Genomic DNA, 23,285 nt, shown 5'->3' with positions numbered 1-23,285 from the left:
TCGTGCGAAGTCGTTCCTTGGCACACCACCACATACAAGGCTTTCATCCACAGCTCAATGGAATACTGTTCTCCCCTATGGGCTGGTGCTCCTGCCTCACACCTGGCTCGGCTTCACGCTGTTGAATCCAAAGCTTTCAGAATCATTGGAATCTCCCGCGATGAAGCTATCTCTGAGGGCTTTTCACTCACTCACCGCAGGCAGGTAGGTGGTCTTTCTGTCTTCTACCGACTCCTCTCTGGCCTTGCTCCCCCAGCTCTCTCTGTGCTCTGTCCCCCAAATATTCCTACAGGTCGCACAAGATCTGCCAGCCACCCTCTGATGGTTAAACTGCCGAAATCTCAGCTCTCTGCTCACCTTCACTCTTTCGTTCCTCTTTTCTCCCGCCTCTGGAACAAACTCCCACACTCACTTCAATCACACTCCTCCCTCCAGGTCTTTAAAACAGCTGTTCACCACCATCTCTTATCTTCCCCCATCCAAAACCTTGATCTTTTCTACCCCCACTAATTCACCCCAGATCCACCTTGTTTGAAATTCCAACTTCTTTCCTGGAAGTCCTGGCAGTGTCCATATGTTTTATACCTCTCCCACCCCCCCCCCCCCTTCCCATGCCTCCCCCCAAAGCCCTCTCCCTCCCACAGTTCTCTCGATGTCTCCATGTCTCTCGGTCCCTGCTCTCAAATGTTGTTTGTGTCCTTCCCCCTCTCTCCCCATCTTGTCTGCCGCTCCCGATGTTATTTGTTTTATGTGTCTGTTTGTCTTTCTGTGTGATTAATGTTCGCTCTTTCACGAGCCTCGATCTTGCATACAAAAAAAAAAAACAACAACAAAAAAAAGGTCTGAAGGTGAATATCGGAAAAACGAAGGTGATGGCAAGTGGTAAAGCATGTGGTGAGATGGAAAGAACTGGGAAGTGGCCGTGTGCTGTGTGTAGGAAGGGTGTCGGAGTGAATTCCATTCAATGTACAATGTGCGCTGAGTGGGTTCATCAAAAATGGAGTGGTTTGAGAGGGTCATTAACCAGTGTGGCAGCTGCATTCAAGTGTAAGGTGTGCACAGAGGGAGCTGCAGATGGAGGAAATGCTGAGTTGGATCTTGGAGACGGCATGAAGCTGGAAGGTGTGAAAACATTTTGTTACCTCGGAGACATGCTGAATGGAGAAGGTGGATCAGACTCGGCAACGGTTGCTGGAGTGAGATGTGCATGGAAGAAGTTTTGGGAACTGAGTGGCGTGCTGACGAGGAGGGGAGTGTCGTTGAAGCTGAAGGGAAAGGTGTAATATGCATGTGTGAGAAGTGTTATGATTTATGGGAGCGAGACATGGGTAATGAACGTCGAGCAGCAACGAAGGCTGGAAAGGGTGGAAATCTTGGAGACGGCATGACTTCCGTTTGACTTCCGTTTCCGGTCTTGCTGGCGACGGTTCGTTTTTTCGCAGGTCTCCACGCTCTCCATCGAAATCGAAGTTAAGTCATTGTTCCAATTTGTATTTTCGTTATAACTGTATTTCTTTTATGGTGTATGTACGTATATTGTCCCGTCAAAGATTTTCGGTGCAAATCTTTCATACCTGTATTGAAAATCGCGTTAATTCGTGTCGTCTCGAGGCCCTGTACAGTGTACACTGTACAACCTTGAGGCTTTGTTTTTCTCTCAGCGCCTGTCGTTTGTGATCCAATAACTTTCGTTCTCTGTTTTCGCAGTCTTTCCACCCCAAAGCCTACTTCCTTTTGTAAATCTCAACTCAAAAAAACAAAAAAAAAAAGACATTACCTTCTCTGTGCTCATTCGTTTATTCTTTCTTATTCGTTCGTTCGTTCTTCGACCACGTGTTTCTCCCCCATTTCCCCAGACAGATTGTCAAATTTCAATTCGTTATTTTATCGTCCATGTGATATTGTTTGATTATAGTTAGTTTTGGTTTGAATTTCCTGTAACTCGTATTTAATTAATCGTGTTCTGCTCCTCGTGTGTGGCCTTGTACTGTAGTTGTACCCCGTCGGTGTTTTGTTAACTTAAGTGTGTTTTGCTTGGCTCTTGGTTTTTTCCCTTCTACCCCGAACATAATACTGTCTAACGTTCTAAATCCCCACCCCCCCCCCCCCCAAAAAAAAAAAAAAAAAAAAAAAAAAAAAACCAAAAACATTTATTTTATTTTCTCCACGTGTACTGTTGTCTCATCCTGTATTTTCTGTCCAGGTGTGCTGTTCGCCCCACCCCCATTATCTCCTTGCCATCCACCGTTTGCCCTGTTCACGTGACTCGTTGTGGTCCCTCTCGGCTCTCCCCCCGTTGGTATTTTTGTGCATATAAGATTGCTCATAGTTCTGTTTAAATATTTTTAAATATGTTTAACCTTTCCCCTTCTGTTTTTTATTCAGTGGTATATTACAACACGCTGTTTTTCTTCCTATTTAAAAGGCTTTTCTCAATTTCCTCTCCAACTCATTCCACTTCAAAAAAAAGAAATTCAATATCTTATACGTCTCCCTCACTACATGGTCTAAATTCACATTCATTCCATCCCTCCTCCATCATCCTGAACCGGATTGCTAACTTGAAAATCACAACAAACCCAATTTGTTATCAATGTTCGTCTTTCATTAATCATCCACTTTCTAAACTCCCCTCTTGCCCCTCCCATCCAAATCCCCCCCCTTGCACCTACACTCCGAAACTTCCCCCTTGCCCCTCCACTCTTAAACTCCCCCCTTGCCCCTCCACTCCTGAACTCCCCCCTTGCCCTTCCCCTCCTAAACTTCCCCTTTGCCCCTCCCCTCCTAATCCCCCCCCTTGCCCCTCCACTCCTGATCTCCCCCCTTTCCCCTTCCCTCCAAAACTCCCCCCTTGCCCCTCCCCTCCTAAACTCCCCCCTCACTCCTGCCCTTCAAAACTCCCCCCCAATCCCTCCCATTCAATTCTCCCCCCATACCATTCCTCTCCAATTCTCTCTCCTCCCCCCTCCTCCTCCAAGCTGCCTCCTCCCCACTTCGTCTCCCTTCTATCTCATACCTCCACCCCTCCAAACCTTCTACTTTCCTCTGCCCCCCCTCAAACAACCCCTCACTGTGCCGCATCCCTTCACCAGCAAACCTTTCATCCTCCTCATCCTTCCCTTTCTTGGAACTCTTCTGCAACATCTGAAACACTATCAACTGCTCTCCCTACCTCCCCCTCTCATCCTTCATCTTACCCTACTCCTCCCCTCCCCTGTCCTGTACCCGATGCTCCCCCTCTCTCTTCATTAACGGTATGGACCTCAAACATCCGGGGCCTTCGCTCAAACCTGACTGATCTCTCCATACAGGTTGCTTCTGACAATCCAGACTTGATCTGCTTAACAGAGACTTTCCTCCTTCAAGATGTCTCTGATTCCTTAATATCTCTTCCTGGTTACTCCCTCCTCCGGTATGATAGACCTGAGCCTCGGCCTGGTGGTGGGGTGGCTATCTTTGTCAAAAACTCTCTTCCTCACTCTCCTTGCACTGCTCTCTTTCCTCCTCACCCGCAGGAGTACCTCTGGTTACGGCTTCCTCTCCGCTCCCACCTTTTGTTCATATGTGTTCTGTACCGTCCCCCAAACAGTGATGACTCCATCTACATTTCAATGTCTGACAACATGGACCAACTTCTATCCACTCATCCCAACTCTCTCTTCCTCATATGTGGTGACTTCAACTGTCATCATGCCACCTGGTTGGGTGTGGGTTCCTCTCTCACTAGTCATGGCACCTCAGCAAAGGACTTCTGTGACTCACTGGGATTGACACAATCTGTCAATTTCCCGACCCGGATCTCAGCCAATGGAGTATCTTCTCTTCTAGACTTGATTATGACAAACTTCCCTGCTAATGTCTGCTGCTCTTCTTCTGCTCCAATCGGTTCTTCTGATCATGTGCTTGTCAAAGTGGACATCTCTCTGGCCATTCTCAGAGAGCCTCCTCAGCGTCGACGAGTCTGGCATTTCACTCAGGCCGACTGGGACGGTCTTCAAGCAGTCATCAATCGTCTGGATTGGTCTCCCATCTCCACTGCCTCTGACATCAATTCTTCCTGGGAATTCTTCCAAAGCAAACTGATCTCTCTCATGCACAGATTTATCCCATCTCGCCTTCAATTGTCTTACCCTTCCTCCCGTCCATGGTACACTGAATCTTGTGGTGAGGCAGTTGCCCTGAAACAACTTGCCTTTGCCTCTTGGAAGGCTAATCCAACTGAAGGAAATCTCAGTTCCTTCCACCAAGCTCGGAACAAGTGTGTGTCTACCCTCAGGAGTGCCAGGAAGCACTATCTCTCCTCACTCAAGAATGAACTCTCAAACCTGTCTCCTTCCTCCAAATCCTGGTGGCGTCTGGTCAAATCCGTTTCTGGTGTTTGTTCCCCCTCCATCCCCTCCCTTACCTCAAATGGCCACACAGTTGACATCGCACGTGACAAAGCCGAATGCCTCAACTCTGTGTTCGCCTCGAAATCCTTAGTCCCAAACCCATCTCTCTCTGTTCCCACCTTTCCCAGTCGAACCCAACTGCTCCTGGACTCTGTGTCCTTCTCTCCTGACAAGGTGGAGGAGTTTTTGTCAAACCTCGACTCTGATTCTGCAACTGGACCAGACGGCATCAGCCCACGGGTCTTAAAATCCTGCTCTGCCGCTCTATCTCACCCTCTCTCTGTTCTTTTCACCCTATCTTTTGCTCAAGGTCATCTGCCAGCATCCTGGAAATCAGCAAACATTACCGCTTTACACAAAAAAGGTGCAAAAACAGATCCTTGCAACTACAGACCAATCAGCCTGCTCCCAATTATCAGCAAAGTCATGGAATCCATCATTGCTTCGGATATGAAATCTTTCCTCTTCTCCAATGGCTTGATCTCTGATCATCAATTTGGTTTCAGACCAGGTCACTCTACTCTGGACATGCTGCTTCTGCTGTCTCAACAATGGATGGAGGTCCTCAATGCCAAACAGGAAATCAGAGCTGTCTCCCTTGACATATCAAGGGCCTTTGATACGGTCTGGCACCCAGCTCTGCTCACCAAACTCTCCTCCTATGGTATCCATGGAAATCTCCACGCATGGCTTGCGGACTTCCTCTCTGGTCGTAGTCAACGTGTGGCCCTGAATGGATTTCTCTCATCTCCCCTTCCTGTTCAGGCTGGAGTTCCCCAAGGAAGTGTGCTGGGCCCTGTGCTTTTTCTGGTCTTTATCAATGATCTCTCTGACTCTCTGGAAAATCCTCTCTATCTCTTTGCTGATGACTCCACTCTCTGCCGCTCCATTCCTCTTCCCTCAGATCGGCAGTCTGCAGCCTCCTCACTCTCTGAAGACCTGGACAAAATCACAGACTGGTCAAACAAGTGGAACATGTCTTTCAATCCTGCCAAATCTCACTCTCTTACTATGTCTCTCCGAAAAGATCGACTGGACAACCCTCCCATCTACTTTCTCAACAATCCTCTCCAAGAAGTTCTGTCACTCAAGCTTTTGGGTCTCACTATCTGCCATGATCTTTCTTGGGAAAACCACATTTCCAAGCTGGCCTCCAAAGCCAGTCGCCGACTGGGCATCCTCCGTCGTGCGAAGTCCTTCCTCGGCACACCTGAGCTCCTCACCACTTACAAGGCTTTCATCCGCAGCTCAATGGAATACTGTTCTCCCCTATGGGCTGGTGCTCCTGCCTCACACCTGGCTCGGCTTCACGCGGTTGAATCCAAAGCTTTCAAAATCATTGGAATCTCCCGCGATGAAGCTATCTCTGAGGGCCTTTCACTCACTCACCGCAGGCAGGTAGGTGGTCTTTCTGTCTTCTACCGACTCCTCTCCGGCCTTGCTCCCCCAGCTCTCTCTGTGCTCTGTCCCCCAAATATTCCTACAGGTCGCACAAGATCTGCCAGCAACCCTCTGATGGTTAAACTGCCGAAATCTCGGCTCTCTGCTCACCTTCACTCTTTCATTCCTCTTTTCTCCCGCCTGTGGAACAAACTCCCACACTCCCTTCAATCCCTCTCCTCCCTCCAGGTCTTTAAAACAGCTGTTCACCACCATCTCTTATCTTCCCCCATCCATAACCTTGATCTTTTCTACCCCCACTAATTCACCCCAGATCCACCTTGTTTGAAATTCCAACTTATTTCCTGGAAATCCTGGCAGTGTCCATATGTTTATACCTCTCCCACCCCCCCCCCCCTTCACATGCCTCCCCCCCTTCACATGCCTCCCCCCCTTCACATGCCTCCCCCCCAAAGCCCTCTCCCTCCCACAGATCTCTCGATGTCTCCATGTCTCTCGGTCCCCGCTCTCAAATGTTGTGTTTGTGTCCTTCCCCCTCTCTCCCCATCTTGTCTACCGCTCCCGAAGTTATTTGTTTTATGTGTCTGTTTGTCTTTCTGTGTGATTAATGTTCGCTCTTTCACGAGCCTCGATCTTGTATACAAAAAAAAAAAAAAAAAAAAAAAAAAAAAAAATGCGAATGGTTCGGTAGATGTGTGGAGTATCGTTGAGAGAGAGGAAGACAAATGATGAATTGCGAAAGATGATGGGAATAGAGCCTGTGATGGATGCTGTGAAGAGAAACAGGTTGAGATGGTTTGGTCATGTGTTGAGGAAGATGAAAGTGACTGGTTGAGAAGAGTGATGGAAATGAATGTAGAAGGAAGTAGAGGACGGGAAAGACCAAGAAAGACTTGGCTGAAGATGGTCGAAGAAGAAATGCGGGCAAGGGGGTTAACAAGGGGAGATGCAGAAAATAGGGCAAAATGGAGAAGATTGTCATGGGGACCGCAAGTCTAACCCCCGCTCTTGCAGGGAAAATGGCCTTTAAAATGCATGTTGTTGGTTTTTTCCTTGTGCACGTCCATCTCCACATACCCTTCAGTAGTTTGTAAACCTGCTTCCCTTTGATAGTTTTAAAACTTGCCGTCTTCTGTTGTTTAGCTCCTACATGAGCCTGGACCCTTGCTTAGTAAAATGTACTGGAGGTACCATGGGGTAGAAAGTATCAGAGGGGTAAATGCTTGCCTCAAACTTCCTTCACTTGTTTTGATCATTTACACATTGTAATGTAAAAAAAGTTAAGATCCCATTATTAATCAATTACAATACTGGACCCTTGCGTATGTGTGTGATGACAGTGCCAGCACCTGAGAGGGACACACATGCACACACAATCGTGCTGCCTCGACCTGTGGGGGTTTGGTCATTTGACCCATCATGCCTGCACCATAGCCACACCCCCATTAACGTAATCTGCAGTTTACTTTTCATTATGCTAACAGCACTTGTTTAAATATTTCAACAGTTGAAGCATCGATGGCCCTGCAAATTTGTTCCAGACAAACATTGTAGTTACAAAAGGTTATTGCACCTTTCATCTGTCTGTACCAAGCTCACCAATTATAATCATTTTCGTTCTGTAAATAAAATAAAACAACATACTAGGTGTATTATTGGCATGACCTGATCCATAAAATTCTTACAATGAATGTTTCGAAGCAGTTGTGCAATTAACTCAAATCATTTTGCACCACTTCATAGCTGTGTAAATATTCAGAACTTCATGACGTTTTGGGTCTTTACAATCCGTCACAGACATCATTGAAGCTCATGGCATATCCCACTTTTTATTTGCCGAGGGATTGACTTGACATTTCTTCGCTTCAATCTCAGGCTGAAACACACATTTACTGTAAAATTGTTACAAGCTTGGTATCGAAAATCACTACGTATTCTTGGAGGGGCTATAATATAGATGCCTAACAGAAGACACATGAACGGTTAATGAAAACACATTCTCGACAAAATGACATTATGAATACTGTTACTAAGTTAAAATTACATACTCCTATTCGTGTTAGCTATGTGTTAGACTTACTGGTTTTTGGACTCTCAAAGCAGTTTGAGAGTACTAATTAACTAGATATCTGCGATCACAAAGAGATCGCCAAGGGTTGGCGTGCCCAATGAGGGTTGGCCTGCCAGCGATCCAATGATGGCCATATTTTTTGTCAGACCACCATATGACTAACTTTCAAGATTTATGGATGGAGGGTAAATTAAGAAAATGTGTCTTTTTATTTTTCAGACCGCCATTTGACCTGGACCTTTAACTCTGAGGGGAATGATGTAAATCAAGTGTAAATGCGCCAAACTCTAAGTCTCTAAGCTATCTAGAGAGAAATTTTGTTCCAATCGGACAAACATTAGTCAAGTTATGGTGAAAATGGTAAAATGTCTATAATTAGGTCATGACCTTAAACTTATGTGAAAGTCAAATAAATAATGTTAACTCGGCATACTTTGTATTCCCATTATTGATGAAAAATCTCATTCTGAAAGTCCCAGCCAGATCCGAGATACAGCTCAGACATTGGAAGAAAAAAAAAAAAAAGGAAGAAAATAAACCCTAAATGGTTGTTTAGTACTCCTGAGATCTATAAAAAAAAGTATATGGTACCTTTAGAAATTGGGGGCACTAATTGTATAAACAAACCCGGCAACAACTATCAGCTGAGACTTAATATTAAGGTCTGTAGTACTGGTAGTAATCTATAAGTAAGAGACAGAAGTAGGGAAAGAAAGGTTGAGAAAAAAATATAAAATAGAGCAAGGACCTGGAGCAGAAAAATGTCGAACAAGTGTGTCCTTCTCGAGGTCCCGCACAGACTCAAAGGAACAGCCAAGACCCACGCCCCATTGAGCCTTCTCTGCTGAAACGTCAGCACCATCAAGAAGCGTCACATGTGGGGCTTTCTCCGTCAAGTTCTTGCTGTAGTGGCTCAGTCCATACTGAGCAATTTGAATGGCATAAAAGTAGCCTTGTGGACCCCATTGTGTGGAGATGGGCACACCTTGGGGTAATAAAGGGGTTGGAAGAAATATCGTTGGCAAATAAGGAATAAATATCATCACAAAAGTTTTCAAGTTATGTGGTCCACATCTGGGAATTCCTCATATTTGGCAGGAGTATATAGTGTTAGTAATGTTCAGAAATGTTTACCATGTGTTCCCACTTTCAAATGTTGCACATTAATGAGAATTTCTTATTTCAAAAAACAACAATGAGAAAGCATCTCCAAATACAAAGCCCTTTCATGTCCGCTTTGGACACTACAAACCAAACTTCATGAAAACATCAGCTGAAATATCCATTTAAATTTTATTTACTAGTCTTCTCCATACTCTCATAATAAAGCTTTGTTGAAAATTTGATGACAAAGGCTCAAAAGGTTAAAAACGTTATGCCCTGGACATGCGAACGTGCACATACATCCACGCACACACACACACACACACACACACACACACACACACACACACACACACACACACACACACACACACACACACACACACACACGCACAAAACCCTGTCTCCCGCTAAGCGATGGACAGGGCTAATGAAACGTTTTATGATAAAAAAAAAAGAAGCAAAAACAGCACACTCTTTAGTAGTACTTTTCGCATAGCAATGAGACTTTTTATCCTCTTTTATCGTACTAGGGCATTGCCCGTACTATATCTATATCTAAAATTATATCCCCCCCCCTCTATTTACATGAAATGGTTTGGTCCAAAGCGAACGGCTTGCGAGTACAGTGACAATCCCCCCCCTCTATTTACATGAAATGGTTTGGTCCAAAGCGAACGGCTTCCGGAGTTTGGTAAAGAAATCGCCATCGCGTGCACAAACGCGCAGGAAAGCGAATGAATCGCAAATTCGTTTTTATTAGTTTTAAAACATAGTTTAACGCCAACATAGTTTGCAAACGTGAAATAAATGAATACGCTCTCAAATGTGCCATCCGAGGCAGAGTGTGTCCGCCACGTTCGGCACACGCGATAGTTCGCTGCTCTCTGATTGGTTGAATCGTTTTTTGGACATAGCTCGGTAAGTAATTGTCCGATTAATATGAAACCTTGAAAAGGCACATCCTCGGGTCCCCAGCAATATACCTGGCAAGGTAAAAGTATATCGGACCCGTGGTTGTCGAGAAACAGCGGTCACAGACAAACAAACGTACAGAGATTACTGGAATTATAGATAGATTACATGTAAGTAAAAAAAATTTTTTTAAGTACGTGAAGTTTTTTTTTAATGACTGTAATAACTAGAATGGCACTCCGGAGAGAGCACACCACACCACCGCCAGGCTGAATAGTTTACGTTTTGTATCCCACTGATAGACCAGATCTGGATTCGGACCTGAACCAAAATCGAATCGGCTTGTTCTTGTCGCCTAACCAACTCATTCACCGAATTTTGTCATATGTCATAAGCTCATAAGCTTATCCCTATCACTCAATGGTGAAGAATCACTACAAAAAATTTTTTAAATCCCAAATCTTGATCTGGATTTGGATCTTCACCAAAATCGAATCGACTTGTCCGCGTCACACACATGCACAAACTGCCCACCAAGTTTTTCTTGAAGCCGTCCACAACTTTATGAGATATACTGTTCACAAACAAACAATCAGACAGGGGTGAAAACATAACCTGCATCCACCTACGGTGGCGGAGGTAAAAAGAAAAATGAAATGAGTAATGACTGCTGTCACATACCCAAAAATGAAATGAGCAATTACTGAATGAATGAATGAATGAATGATCGTTTTAAGGCCATTTTCCCCCCCTTGTGGGCCCCATGACAATCATGGTTCCCTGTTTCCACATAACCCTAACCCTAACCCTGTATTAATTACTGCTGGTGTATATTTTTGTTAGTCATTTAAGTTGAGCTAATGAAGTAAGGATGAACAAATCTGAATTTACTGATATGAAAAATGTTTTCACAATGATCAGAAATTCATGAATAACTCAAAGCTGTTTTTTTAAGACAAAAGTAAAGTTTTGTAAAAGGAAACTGCATATTAATTGTGTGGCATTCACTAAACAATAAACATTTATTTTCCTGTTTTAACAATAATCAAAATTAACTGAAGTACACATTGTTACATTGGAGAGGATACGAATTAGCTCAGATGTTAAGTTATCATGGTCCATGTGTTCACGTAGGTTAGAACATTTTTTGTAACCAGACACCCATAAGTGTGAAGTTGTCCTGTTCTTATCTATGCCACAAAAAGCAGTATAGTTGACATTGGCATTAGGTAGGAAAGCGGAATTTGTACTTGTCCTCTCTGTGGACCAGGCAAGGCAACTCAGCAGAGTAAGGGGAGGGGTGGTTTTGGACATGTCTGCAGCCTGTGTGTGGCTTTTAAAACCTCTCCGTGGCCTGTGATGGTTCAAGAGGGGTCATGATGCCATCCAGTCCACGTAATGTCACAGTGGCAGCAACTGCGTACCACATGAGTGGCAGAGCCAGTCTGGGAGGAGGGTCACTTGGGAACTGTGGGCATGCCCACAGAGGAGGTGATAAAAGGGGTTGTGCTGTGAGAGAGAAGCCAGTAAGAGAGAGAGAAAGGGAGAGGGAGTGTGCAGCAAGATGGAGAGGCAGGTGGATATGTGTAGAGAGAGGGAGAGAAAATAAGAGAGGAGAAGAGAAAAGAAGAGAGGGGAAGAGAGGAGAGCGGAGAGAGCGGAAAGCGGAGAGAGGGGAAGAGAGAAGTGTGCAAATATGAGGTCAATGGTGGCCTGCAAACATGTGGGTTTGTGCAAGGAAAAAGGACTGACCCAAACGGTACCAAATTAAAGAACTTAAAATTTCAATTATTGATATTGCAAACAATTAAAATATTAACACAACAACCTTGTCAAACAAATGCTTTCATATAAAGTTTACAAACACGACTGAGATCGAAGGCGAGAGTGAACGACCTCATTCGAGCTCTAGATGAGGCGGAATATATTCGGTTTCAACTAAATCTCGATGGCAATGAGATTCAATAATTGAAATATCTTTCAATTGATCTTGCGTGGTACATGAAGACACAGGGGGTCTGCTTTCTCAGAGGGCTCCAAAGGGAGTTGATGATAACGTCAGTGCCGTTGAGTGGTGAGCACTCAAAAGCACCTTTTTAACCCAGACAGGCATTTCAAATGCACTGACAGGCCCTGCTGGCCTTTTACGAACGTTTCTCCGACCGACAAAACTTCAACTGCTTATTGGACTTTTTGGCACGTTTCACCTTACATAAAGGCCAAATCTTTTTCTCTCTACATTAGACTATAATTACCCAAGCAACGGCGATAGCCCAATGTGAAGCGAACAAGGCTCGGCATTTAATATCTATGGTAAATTCATGAACATCACAAAGATTCCTGGCATGTTCTGAAAATTCAACACCCCTCCCTTGTCCCCCACATACTAAACAACAGTTTCACATTAACGTGACATCTACAACTTAGCAGTAACATACTTTGCTGTCTCAGTCATCTTCTCGAAACAATTATTTTGCGACACATCATCTAGTGAAAAAACAAGTATCAAAAGAGATATAACAGGCTGTAAGGTAGTGAGTGTTCCAGTCAAAGCCAAAAAAAAAAGATTTAAATCTGCTAAAACAAAAAATATATACACTAAATTTTCTGGTGTGTGGCTATAACCAACAAGAAATGCACAAGCCAGAACATGCTCCAAGCTATGGATCATCGGGGAGGGGCAGACAAACCAACCTTCAACTCCACTGATGCACTTCACACGATCACGCACCTCCACGTTATAACCTTCAAAGGACATGAAGACTCCGTCAGGCCGATATACACCCTGTTGTTCATATACCTTTGAATAGGAATGGGAAAATTCAAACCGTTCAGCTCCTTGGTATGACGCCATCTTGCCATATACTTCAAAATACTTCTCAATCCAGCTAAAGGGCAGAAAAACTTCACCACCCTCCTGTCGCCCTGTAATGACATAATCGCCATTCACAAGGCAATCAACATCATCGTATTTAGAGCCTTGAGTTTTTCCACGCCCAGGAAAGAACTCTGGAGCTGGTGATGGTCCCACCGGCAGTTCAAACCGTTTTGTGGCAGGATGCTGGTGCCCGCAATCGATAGGAGCCTGACGAAGGGCCTGGGGTAGAAACACAGCCTCTTGGGAGAATAGCGTGTGCTCTCGACGCTCTGCAGAGCTGCTGCTGCTACTCAGCGCCCTCTGTCCCAAGGGTCCAAAAGCACCTTCTCTGCTGCACTTGTTCCACAGCAGCATCGTTATAAGTGCGAAGAGAGCGCAAATGATGATTAGGGTGCGGTAGCTGACTCGGGCTGTAAGGTAGCGCATGCTGATCCCGTATCTGCCGAGACAACAACAATGCCTTAATGCACATTAGATACCGAGGTTAATAGATCACTTTGAGATATATAAATTGAATAAAAGTTCATCGAAAATGTACAAGTGAAATATTATTTTATACATATGCACTTTATCAATTTTGTCATCTTATCCCCCTTCGCTCAAATCCACAGTACTCTCCATCCCCATCCTCTCTCTCAGAAAGTGAATCTTAATATCACTGGATACAATTTGCTACTGTCACATACATGTATGACCACTATGCTAGTAAACTATGACCGTTTAGCAGTGGTAGAGCAATGATGTAGTGATCTAATATGAAAAATTGCTTTTAATGCTTTCATTTTCACCATCATAATCACTTGAGCTCTGCACTTTCATCTTTTAGTCATGCAACGGAATGTTATGGCTGGGCTTAAAATATATAAATATTGTATATATAAAAAACCAGCACACAAACGCAGAAAATTTAAAGGAGGAAAATGAGGCATACAATTGCAATCGCATAAAAAAATGATGAAATGTTTGAAAATTATGAGGTCCATAATACTATTTGTAAAGTAAGCTTTGATTGCAGCATACACCAAACTTGTGGTCCAAACTCCACCTTCTGACAAACAGCCAAAGCCCAATTTAAAAAGCATTAAACTTCTGGCTATTCTGCAGTCATAGACCTGTGAACATTATTGCATTCTTGACTTGTACAGGCCAGCTCGCTCAGGGGAGGGGCATCAGTTGAGATCAGATAGCATCACTCTCCCCAGGTTGGTATGTGGCAGACACATCCTATTGGTCAGGATTTATGCAGACATGTGGTTCCTGATGTCACAACAGTGAAGGGGTTTAGATTTGAACCAAAGCCTAAGCCTAAGCCTATATGTATTTGTATACCACGACTCCAAACCATAATATAATTACTCGTTTATTGCACACCGAACATATTCCTCACAATATGTTATTACTCAAAGGAATTGTGATGATGTCATTCAGACTCAATACATTGCACCTAATGTCGTTTGCTCTTTTAAAGTAAAAATAAATTTGATTATCCGACTTGGCATAACGGGATTATAGCCATCCTTTGTTTAGATCTGTTTTGCTCAGTCATGAGCATACTGACAGTTATTACCTCTGCCACTGAAGGTGGATGGAGGTTATGTTTTCACCCATGTCTATTTGTTTATTACTTGCGAAAATCGAAGATTTTTCAAGTATATTGGTCTGTCACATGCATTAATTCTGTCTGCTTGTGCCTGCGAGTTTCCGGATCATGTTTACCTTGGTCTTGATCTCTTCTATGACCGATTTTGGGAGGTCATGGAACGTGAGATTGCGATCAAGGGTGACTTCAAGGTACTTGGGAAATAGTTCGTTCTTGATTGGTTTGGCACAAAGGAAACATGCAGTTTGCTGTTAGCCAGTCAGTTGCTGAGATGGAAAGTGGTAACTGTAGTCTTAGTTGGGTTTGGGTGGAGGCACCAGTAGATGAAGTACAGGGTGCTTCAAAAAACTGAACGATTTGAGCAGCCTGATATTCTGTTTCCAATGCTATGCCCTTCTCTATTGCAGGTTTTGGTGGTGGTGGTGGTATGCCATTTCTAACAAGTCGTCAGTGGGACCCTATGTCAACTATGGTGTTGACAGTGGAACAAAAAGTGAAAATCATGACTTTGTGTTTCAAGACAAAATCCTACGTGCAGGTGCGCCGCTGATACTGTCAGTATTATAATGTTCACACCTGTAATGGACCTTCCAATTGGAGCATTCAGCGGTGTGTGGAGCATTTCCTAGCACATGGAAACGTGAAAGATCAAAATAAAGGCAATATTGGCCGCACACCAAGTGCTACCAAGGACCAGGGGAACATTGATCTTGAGACATTCTGTCATCGAAAGTGCTAAGAAATCCCACAGTCACCATTCCCGAGAACTGGTGATCTCATCCTCATCGGCGTGGCGCATTCTCACTTCGGAACTCAAGCTCTACCCCTACATCATATCTGTAAGGCATATGAGTAATAATGTATGATCGGTCCAGTGACAGAATGGAAAGGTACCCAAATTGGATCAACTCCTTGTGGTTGAGTGATGAAGCACAGTTCCATTTGATTGGGGCTATCAACAATCACAACAACATCTTCTGGGTGATTAGCTTCCTGAGGTGTCTGAAATGTCTCTCATTATCTTCCTGAGGAGGTATCTGAGATGTCTCTCAAGGGCCCCAACTCCACTTGCTTCTGTGCATTGATTGCCAGATGGGGTATGCTGGGACCGTATTGTTCGAGGACGGCAATGGTAAGGCAGTGACAGTCAACGACAAGCGGTACCGCGAGGTCTTACACCGATTCCACAGTGATCTCGCTCAACTACTGTTACCAAACCAACTCAGACTTGCATGGTTGATGCAGAATGGTGTCCCATCGCACACTCCTGGTGAAACCATCGGCTTGCTCAACCAGCTGTTTGGGAATCGTGTCATCAGCCTGGGCACAGCACATGCGTGGGCACCCACATCTCAGATGGTGATGATCATTGTTTGATGATGAGTTTTTTTGATGATCATTGTTTGATGATTGAGATGGTGATGATCAGAAGTGATGCATCCATTGGATTGTTTCCCTTGGGGTGCTGCCAAAGGTCAAGGTTGCGCCAACAAACCTCAAACCCCAGCTACCCTGAAGCAGGAGGCGGAGGACTGCCGTCAGGCTACCACTCCAGCCACTTGCAGACGAGTTGTGGAGAATTTCGGAGTCAAGATCAAAGCCTGTTTGAACAGAGGCGGAGCACACATTGAAAATGTCAATTACAAGCAGTATAATGAGTGATTTGAAAATGGCATGGTGTATGCTTTCCATCAATGCTTCACTGAACTTCCTACCTTTTGTACCTTTTCTACAATAAAACGTTCAAATAGTAGTCAGGTTCACTATGTTTTTTCGTTCAAAATCATGGTAGATTAGCAAACCTATACATTTTTGGAAACGCTATTACATGGAAAATCTGAAAATCAATGTTTACATTTGCCAATTCCGACCAATTCGATTCGACCAATTCGACCAATCGACCAATTCCATTCGACCAATTCGACCAATCGTTTCGATCGACCATTCGACCAATTCGATTCATCGAATTCGATTCGATCGACCATTCGACCAATTCGATTTGCCAATCAAATTGACCGACCTTTGCTTGTGTGGAACGGACTGTGAAAACGATGCGGACTATATTGTCGGATACGACACACAGGACAGTGATGACGAACTCTAAATGGCATATTCTGTAATCGTGTATGTTTGATGCCATTGACTGCCTGTGTATATTGTTGCGAATATGGAATTTGGCCTCCATATCCGCTTGTAAATATTCCCCTATTTTCTCCAATACTCCCCAACTTTCCCCAGTCCCCCATTCCCTAGTCCCATTGCATGTAAATAACAATCAGTAGAGCCGACCTTCCCCTTATTCCCCCATTAAATGTCGTGCCCAGGTCCACCGCACCACACGTAGCCAACTTTCGGACATCTTCCTAGTTATTCTTAATCTATGTCAGTTAAGGCCTCGTTTCCATTAATTATGACTCTTCGTTGCACCAGAATGTGATTATATGGCATCAGTAGTGAGTTTAGGACCTTCCCATACCTCCTCCCATCTTCTTCCCCAAACAACTACAACAACAACAACTACAACAACAACAACAACAACTACAACAACGGCGCGCGCGGGGAGTGTGCGTCCTCCCTCCGGCTCGGTTAGCCGCCATTATCCATGCGCCCCACGGGGTTACCACGAAGGGGCTGGCTGTCAGCTCCTCGTCAAGGGCGGAGCCTGGTAAACCCCCCCCGCACCCAATAAGAAGGGCGGACCGATTCCATCTGGGCGGAGCTAACGAGCCGAGGGCGTGTCACTCCCCGCCGGATATACGCAGCCGCTTGCCGGACGTGACGTCAGATGCGCCCCCAGCCTGGAGAGAGAAGTCGCCACCCCTCGAGCGCTGCAAGACCTCCCCGCATCTTTGGACCGGACCGGACCGTACTGGACCCTGCTTTGAGCCAAGAGTGCACCTTGAGCCATCGATACCCGCTGTCCTTTTCATCAACCCCCGTGTGAGTCAGCCTTGTCCCGTTTGTCTGTAGTCTGTCCGGGGTTAATATAAGAGTGTGTCTAAGTGCCTGTCTTTCTGTGATTATAACTCTAGCCCCTGTAATCTGACCTTTCCGTACGAATATAATCTCCTCCGGAGGTCTTGAGAACTGAACCCTTGGTGTCGTATTGTGTGATTGTAATCCAGCCGGGTGTCTTCTTTTTCTTATTGAGCCAGCATAGCGCGATTAGTCAACCCCGGGTGCAATCGGGGTAACTTGTACGGATACGGCGGCCATCCCGCTCGGCCCACCATACCATCAAAGTCGTATCTGCAACAATTGGTTGTCAGGAGTTGGATTCGAACCTGGGACTAAATTTATTTAGCCCAAATTTTGGACACCAATTGTGTTAGTACGGTAACAATTGGTGTCGGGAGTGAGATTCGAGGCCCGACCAAATTTTGAAAAAAAAAAACGAATAGAGGAAAAAAAAAATTTGGTCAAAATTTGGAGCGGCCGAAATTTGTATTTGTTTTACGAAACTCGAATTTTGCAAGTCGCGCTATGGCGGATCAAGACAGCTGGGGTCCGGTAGGGGAGAGTGAAGCAGGGTCGATCCAGGACCAAAATGAGGGACAGGAGGAGAGTGAAGCAGTGAGGGCGGCAGGTTCGCAAAATAGCGCCGTCACGCACGAAGAAGCGGGCGCGCAAAATGGCGCCTCGCTGATCACCGCGCCAGCGACCGTGGCAGCGCCCCCGATGGATTGGAACTCGTTTTGTATACAAATGACGGCCCTTGTGGTCCAGTATAATGAAGAAAGGGCAAACAGAATGGGGAATCTGATGGATGCTCATTGTGAGCAAATGAAGGTAATGGGGAACCGGATGGATGCTCAGAGTAACCAACTGGGGGTAATGAGGGACGAAGCGAGGGCTCGGAGTGAGCGATTGGGGGTAATGGGAAGCCAGATGGGGGTAAGGAGGGACGAAGCGAGGGGTACCAGTGAGAAGTTAGACAATAATTTTGAGGAGTTAGACAAGAAAATTGAGAAGTTAGACAATAATTTTGAGGAGTTAGACAAGAAAATTGAGAAGTTAGACAATAATTTTGAGGAGTTAGACAACGGGATAAAAGAAGTAAAGAATGGGTTAACGGGGGTAGAAAACAGAATGGCCGCTCAAGAGAATCAGATAGAGGGAGTGAAACATGGGTTAACGGGGGTAGAAAACAGAATGGCCGCTCAAGAGAATCAAATGGAAGGGATGCAAAAAGGGTTAGAGGGGTTAGAAAACAGTATGGAAGGCAAATTGAGGGACATGAGGGACCAAGCGGAAAGGGAAGTTAAACAAATGGAGCAGCAGATAGAGGGGGTCAGAATGGGGGTAGAAACCAAACTGGATGCTCACAGGGAGGAAATGGAGCAGATGAGGGTGGCATCTGGGCAGGAGATGCAAGTGATGGGAGAGCAGATCAGAAGAGGAGTGAGTGAGGAGGTCGGAGGAGTGCGCGAGGAGGTGAGGCACTGTGAGGAGCACATGGAAAAGGAGGTGAGAAAGGGGACTGTAAAGTTACAAGGGGGCATAGAGGACCTGACGCAGGAGGTGGAGCAGCTGACGGTGGGACAGACGGAGTTAGTGGAGCAGGTTCAAAGGAACACTGCGGTATTAGGAGGTTTAAAGGCGACACAGAAAGAACTAAAAGATGACTTGGTAGCGACGAAGAGGGAATGTCAGATGGTACGTGAGGGACTGACAACGAGGTTGGACGAGGTGATAGAGGTAATGGAGACGAAGGACCGGCAGGTGAGGACGCACCTGGAAACGGTCAAGGTAGCCTTAGAGGATGAGCTTGAGGAGACGTACCGGGGAATAAAAGAGGTGAAGCACAAATTAGAAGAAGTGGAAGAAGGGATGAGCGAAATTAAGAAGCGACGGAGAGGGGATAAGAAAGAGATAAAAGAGGAGATAAAAGAATTGGTCCAAAGTCTGTGTTTGGATCGTGATGATGTGCTCATTAACCGGATGAGGGATTCGCAGGTGATGGAGGAGAAGCGAAGAGGAAGAGGACCCGGTGTAAGTGGTGACCAATATGGTCGCGCGTATGATGCGCCAGGGGATTTAAGGAGCTTGGGGGTCGAGATGGACCCGGGTGTTCGTGAGAGGCCGTTGGTGAAGTGTGCGACAGGTCTGGTGTGCGAAAGAGGAGGTGTGCGAGAAAGTCCGACTCTGGGGTGTGTGAGGAAAAAGTGCGTGCCAAGGAGTAGTGAGGGTGCTGGCGAGAGTGAGTCGGTCGTAGCGCGTGTGCGAGGGAGCACATGGAAGCGCGGTGTGGTAAGTGTTACAGAGGGTGTGACGGGAGAGTGTGCGCAGGAGTGTGCGCGAGAAAGGTGTGTGACGGACAGGTGCATGAGGGAAGAGTGCGCTGTCAGAAGTAAGGAAGAGTGTCCACCTGTGGTGAGTGTTACCGAGGGTGTAACTGGAGAGTGTGCGCGAGAAAGGTGTGTGACGGACAGGTGCATGAGGAAAGAGTGCGCTGTCAAGAGTAAGGGTGAGTGCGTTGTCACGAGTGGAGGTGAGAGTAGTGAGAGTAGTGAGAGTGACAAGGAGCGTGAGTTAGTTGTGACAGGTGAGCGAGGATGTACACCTGGGATGGAAGGATGCACACCTGGAATGGTAGAGCGTGAGTGGGAATGCACGCTGGAGTTGGTGGTGAGGCACGTGGTTGGGTGTGCGAATGAGGGCACACCTGTGATTGTCACAGAGGAGGTGACAGAGGGGGGGGCGCGAAGAGGTGTTTTGGTGAGGTGTGCGACCAACGAATGTGTGCCAAAGTGTTCGGTGGTCAGGTGTGTGACCAAGGCTGTGAGTGGAATGAGGGTACCTGGATGTGTAAGGAAAGGTACGAGGAGCATGGGGACGGCTGGATGTGTGAGCAAGGAACGGGCTGCGGGGTGTAAGCATGCAGGTGAAGCATCGACGTTACACGGGTTAGAGGTTAGGTCGACTTTTAGCCGAATCGGGCCCTCGGTGCGTGCCGGGCCTCGCTTTGAACGGCCGCGTCCGTGCTCCACTAGGCGGAGCGGGCGGCTGGATAGGAAGGGTCGTCATGGCGACCACTTTTTGGTGAGACGTGCCGGCAGGTCTAGATCGGGGCATTGGATGGCTCCACGCCGAGGTGGTGTGTGGGATCTCGGCACGGGTAAGCCCCCGTCCCTGCCCCGACTGCCGGACGCATCCAGCCGCTGGCACAAAACAACCAGCATCCATTGCTTGGCTTTACGAAGCCGGGCTTTGGACAGGGATTGGCGCACCGAGAGGTATTAGTGAGTAGACTGGGTGATGAGGTTAGTGTTTTGGACCCAAAATTAGAGAAAAACAAAATTTGATGATTGGCAAGGGATTGGCAGTAGTGATTGGCAGATGATGGGTAGTGATTGGCAAATTTTTGATTTGTTGAAATTTGACGTGCAAAATTGATAGTGAGAGACCCCCGATGTGGTGGGATGGCAAATCCACCATCCCTCACAGGGGGGGGCAAAGGAGCACTAGGTTTATGGGGTGTATGGCAGTGAAAACTAGCCCGGGTGGGTTAGGATATGGTGTGTAGGGATCTAGCGAAGATTGACATTAGGTAACGTTAAGATTAGTTAGTGACTGATACCTGTAGTGGGGACGCAGGTAGATTAGTGTGGATTATAATGACGAGGGAGCGCAATAGTTAAAGGGACGACTGGGAAGCGCAAGTTTCAGAAGGGAGTAGTTAGCTGAGATGATGCCGTGTGTGTGAGAATTGAACAGGTGTGATTGCACAGGTGTGCAACTGGACAGGTGTGTGGAGCAGTGTATGAGTAGTGAGTGTGTGGATCAGCGCGAATGCGCTTGGGGAGAGAAGGGTGCAGGTGGCACCAGGTGTGAGAGCACAGGTGTGCAGGTACAGGTGTGTGGAGAGAGTTGGAGTAAGTGGTACGGAGTGGTGTGCATGGTGCGAAGGTGTGGATGGGGGAAGAGTGGACCCCTTTCACGAGTACCCGGGGCGGGTAGTGTAAGTGTTAGGTAGAGGGTATAGGTAAATTGTGGTTGGATATTGGCATTTGTGGTGCGGTTGCAGAATGGTGTTGTGGATGGGTGCATTAGTGTTGTGGAAATGGCTGGGCGTGTAGCCTGTTAGTGTGTGTAGTTGGTTGGGCACTCCACCACTGTGAGGATGTCGGCCAGGTGAGGCCGCAGGTGGGCTCTGGGAGCCGGTAGTTGTGAGTGGGTGCCTGAGGATCCCGGGTGTGGATCGGGCAGCCCAGTGCCAGAGAGGGCACCGAGTGGGGAGAGCGCCAGAGGGCCTTCCCCAGGTAGTTAGGTTAGGGTAAGGAGCAGGTAAGCTCGGAGGCAACTGCAGTGGTGGATGTGTGCAGGTGGGTAGACCCGCTGGGAGAGGTACACGCCACAGCCCAGAAATTGTGCGAGGGCACCGGGAGATGAATCGGGGGAGTGAGACCCCAAATTGAAAAGCACCACAGTTTGGCCAATGGGAATTGGTTTTTAGAACCCATAGTGTAAGAGGGCCAATGGTTTGGCCGGAGAAAGCCCCCGGGTAGTGTAAAGTTGTTAAAGTCATTTAGGAGATAGTTAGGATTGATGAACCTGTCGCACCATACGCAGCCACTTACCTGTGGTGATGATGATGACTCCACACCTGTGTTTTCTTTGTTTTGTGCAGGAAATGAATCGCTGTGTGGATTTGTGAGACGCATCACGACGTGGATGAGACATTGGGGTGATTCCATCTCTCCCTCCCTAGGAGGGACTGATGACGAATTGGTGATGGCAAATTTTGATGTGCAGTTGGAGATGGCAAATTTTGATGAGAGTTGAAAATGGCAAATTTGATTGGTTAGGAGGGAGAGAAGACGAAGTTGGTTTATGGGAGGAACGGGGAAGACAGTAGGGATGTTTGTCGATTTGTAAAGTAGATGTTTATGGGTAGTGTTGTGTTTTGTGGATACAGTAAGGGGTAAGGGAGGGGCCATGTAGGTTACCTGGTGGGGGGGGGGGGCGTACGATAGGAACGTACCTGTCTCACCTGGTTCCCATGTGCCCCCAGTGTGCATTACCTTATATTGCGTGCACTTTTGCGCCCTTACCACCTTACTCACTTGTTTCTTCTTTTGTCTCCCACCTCCGAGGATCTGGCTTTGGGGTAGAGAGAGAGGAGAGAGAGGTGCTGGCTACGCAGTTGTGGGCCTGCACTTTCGCTGTTGGCTGCCTGGATCGATACACCATATGGACCGCAATGTTTGTGGCCACCCACAATGGACCGCAGTTCGTTTGCGGCCAAGCACCACCCGGGGATGGACCTATGGATCAACGTGGCACCTCTGCCATACAGGTGAACCACTAATAGTTAACACCACTGAAGGCCACACGAAGAGCAAGAGACACCTGCAGGGTTAGGGGTTGTCGCATTTATTTTTATTCCAATGAACAATGGTGACTGCACCGATTGGTGGTGGGGTGGTGCTCTTGATGCTGGGAAAGGGTGCTCTGCACGTTATTAAAGGCCGTCGGCCACAGAGCACTCGTGGGTTGGTGTATCGATGTTGGCAAGCGCGCTCTCTCTATGCATAACATCTGCATGTGTCCCTCCAAAAACAGGTCCTGGATCGTAGTGTAAATAGCAGCGTAGTCTTGTAAATAATGCTCCCTACCGGCTGTATGTTTAGTTTGAGAATTCTTTCCGGATTCGGTTATCCTGTGGGTGTGTTTCTGTGAGGAGAAGGGTGCAACGTCGCAGGGGGACATATTTACTCATTTGTGAATATCTGTAAAACTGTCGCACTCAGGGTAGAGTTAATAGTAGAGGGAACTACATTGCGTGCCACACTAAAGTAGGTAAAAATTTATCGGGTCGGGACGCCCCGAGGGTAGAGAAGGGTGCAATGTTGCGAATATGGAATTTGGCCTCCATATCCGCTTGTAAATATTCCCCTATTTTCTCCAATACTCCCCAACTTT

At 46.5% G+C, this 23,285-nt stretch overlaps 1 protein-coding gene across 8 annotated transcripts in view; it reads right to left on the bottom strand.

Annotated features, from left to right (window-relative positions):
• GLCE (glucuronic acid epimerase) overlaps window positions 1-23,285 on the bottom strand; it is a 90,561-nt gene that overhangs the window by 6,186 nt on the left and 61,090 nt on the right. For 4 of the 8 annotated variants that reach the window (XM_068107968.2, XM_068107965.2, XM_068107964.2 and 1 more), the window contains 2 exons: window positions 12,577-13,199; window positions 8,612-8,848 (listed from right to left, as the gene is read on the bottom strand). In XM_068107968.2, coding sequence (XP_067964069.1) covers window positions 8,612-8,848; window positions 12,577-13,186 — 847 coding nt within the window. In that variant the 5' untranslated portion in view covers window positions 13,187-13,199. Of the gene's footprint in view, window positions 1-8,611; window positions 8,849-12,576; window positions 13,200-14,476; window positions 15,962-23,285 lie in introns of those variants that run through there. The other 4 variants (XM_068107962.2, XM_068107970.2, XM_078773428.1 and 1 more) reach the window with 4 other exon arrangements.

This window comes from Myxine glutinosa, chromosome 2 (assembly GCF_964187855.1).
Source record: "Myxine glutinosa chromosome 2, kmMyxGlut1.1, whole genome shotgun sequence".
NCBI lineage: Eukaryota > Metazoa > Chordata > Myxini > Myxiniformes > Myxinidae > Myxine > Myxine glutinosa.
This window is presented reverse-complemented; position numbering and strand designations above follow the sequence as displayed.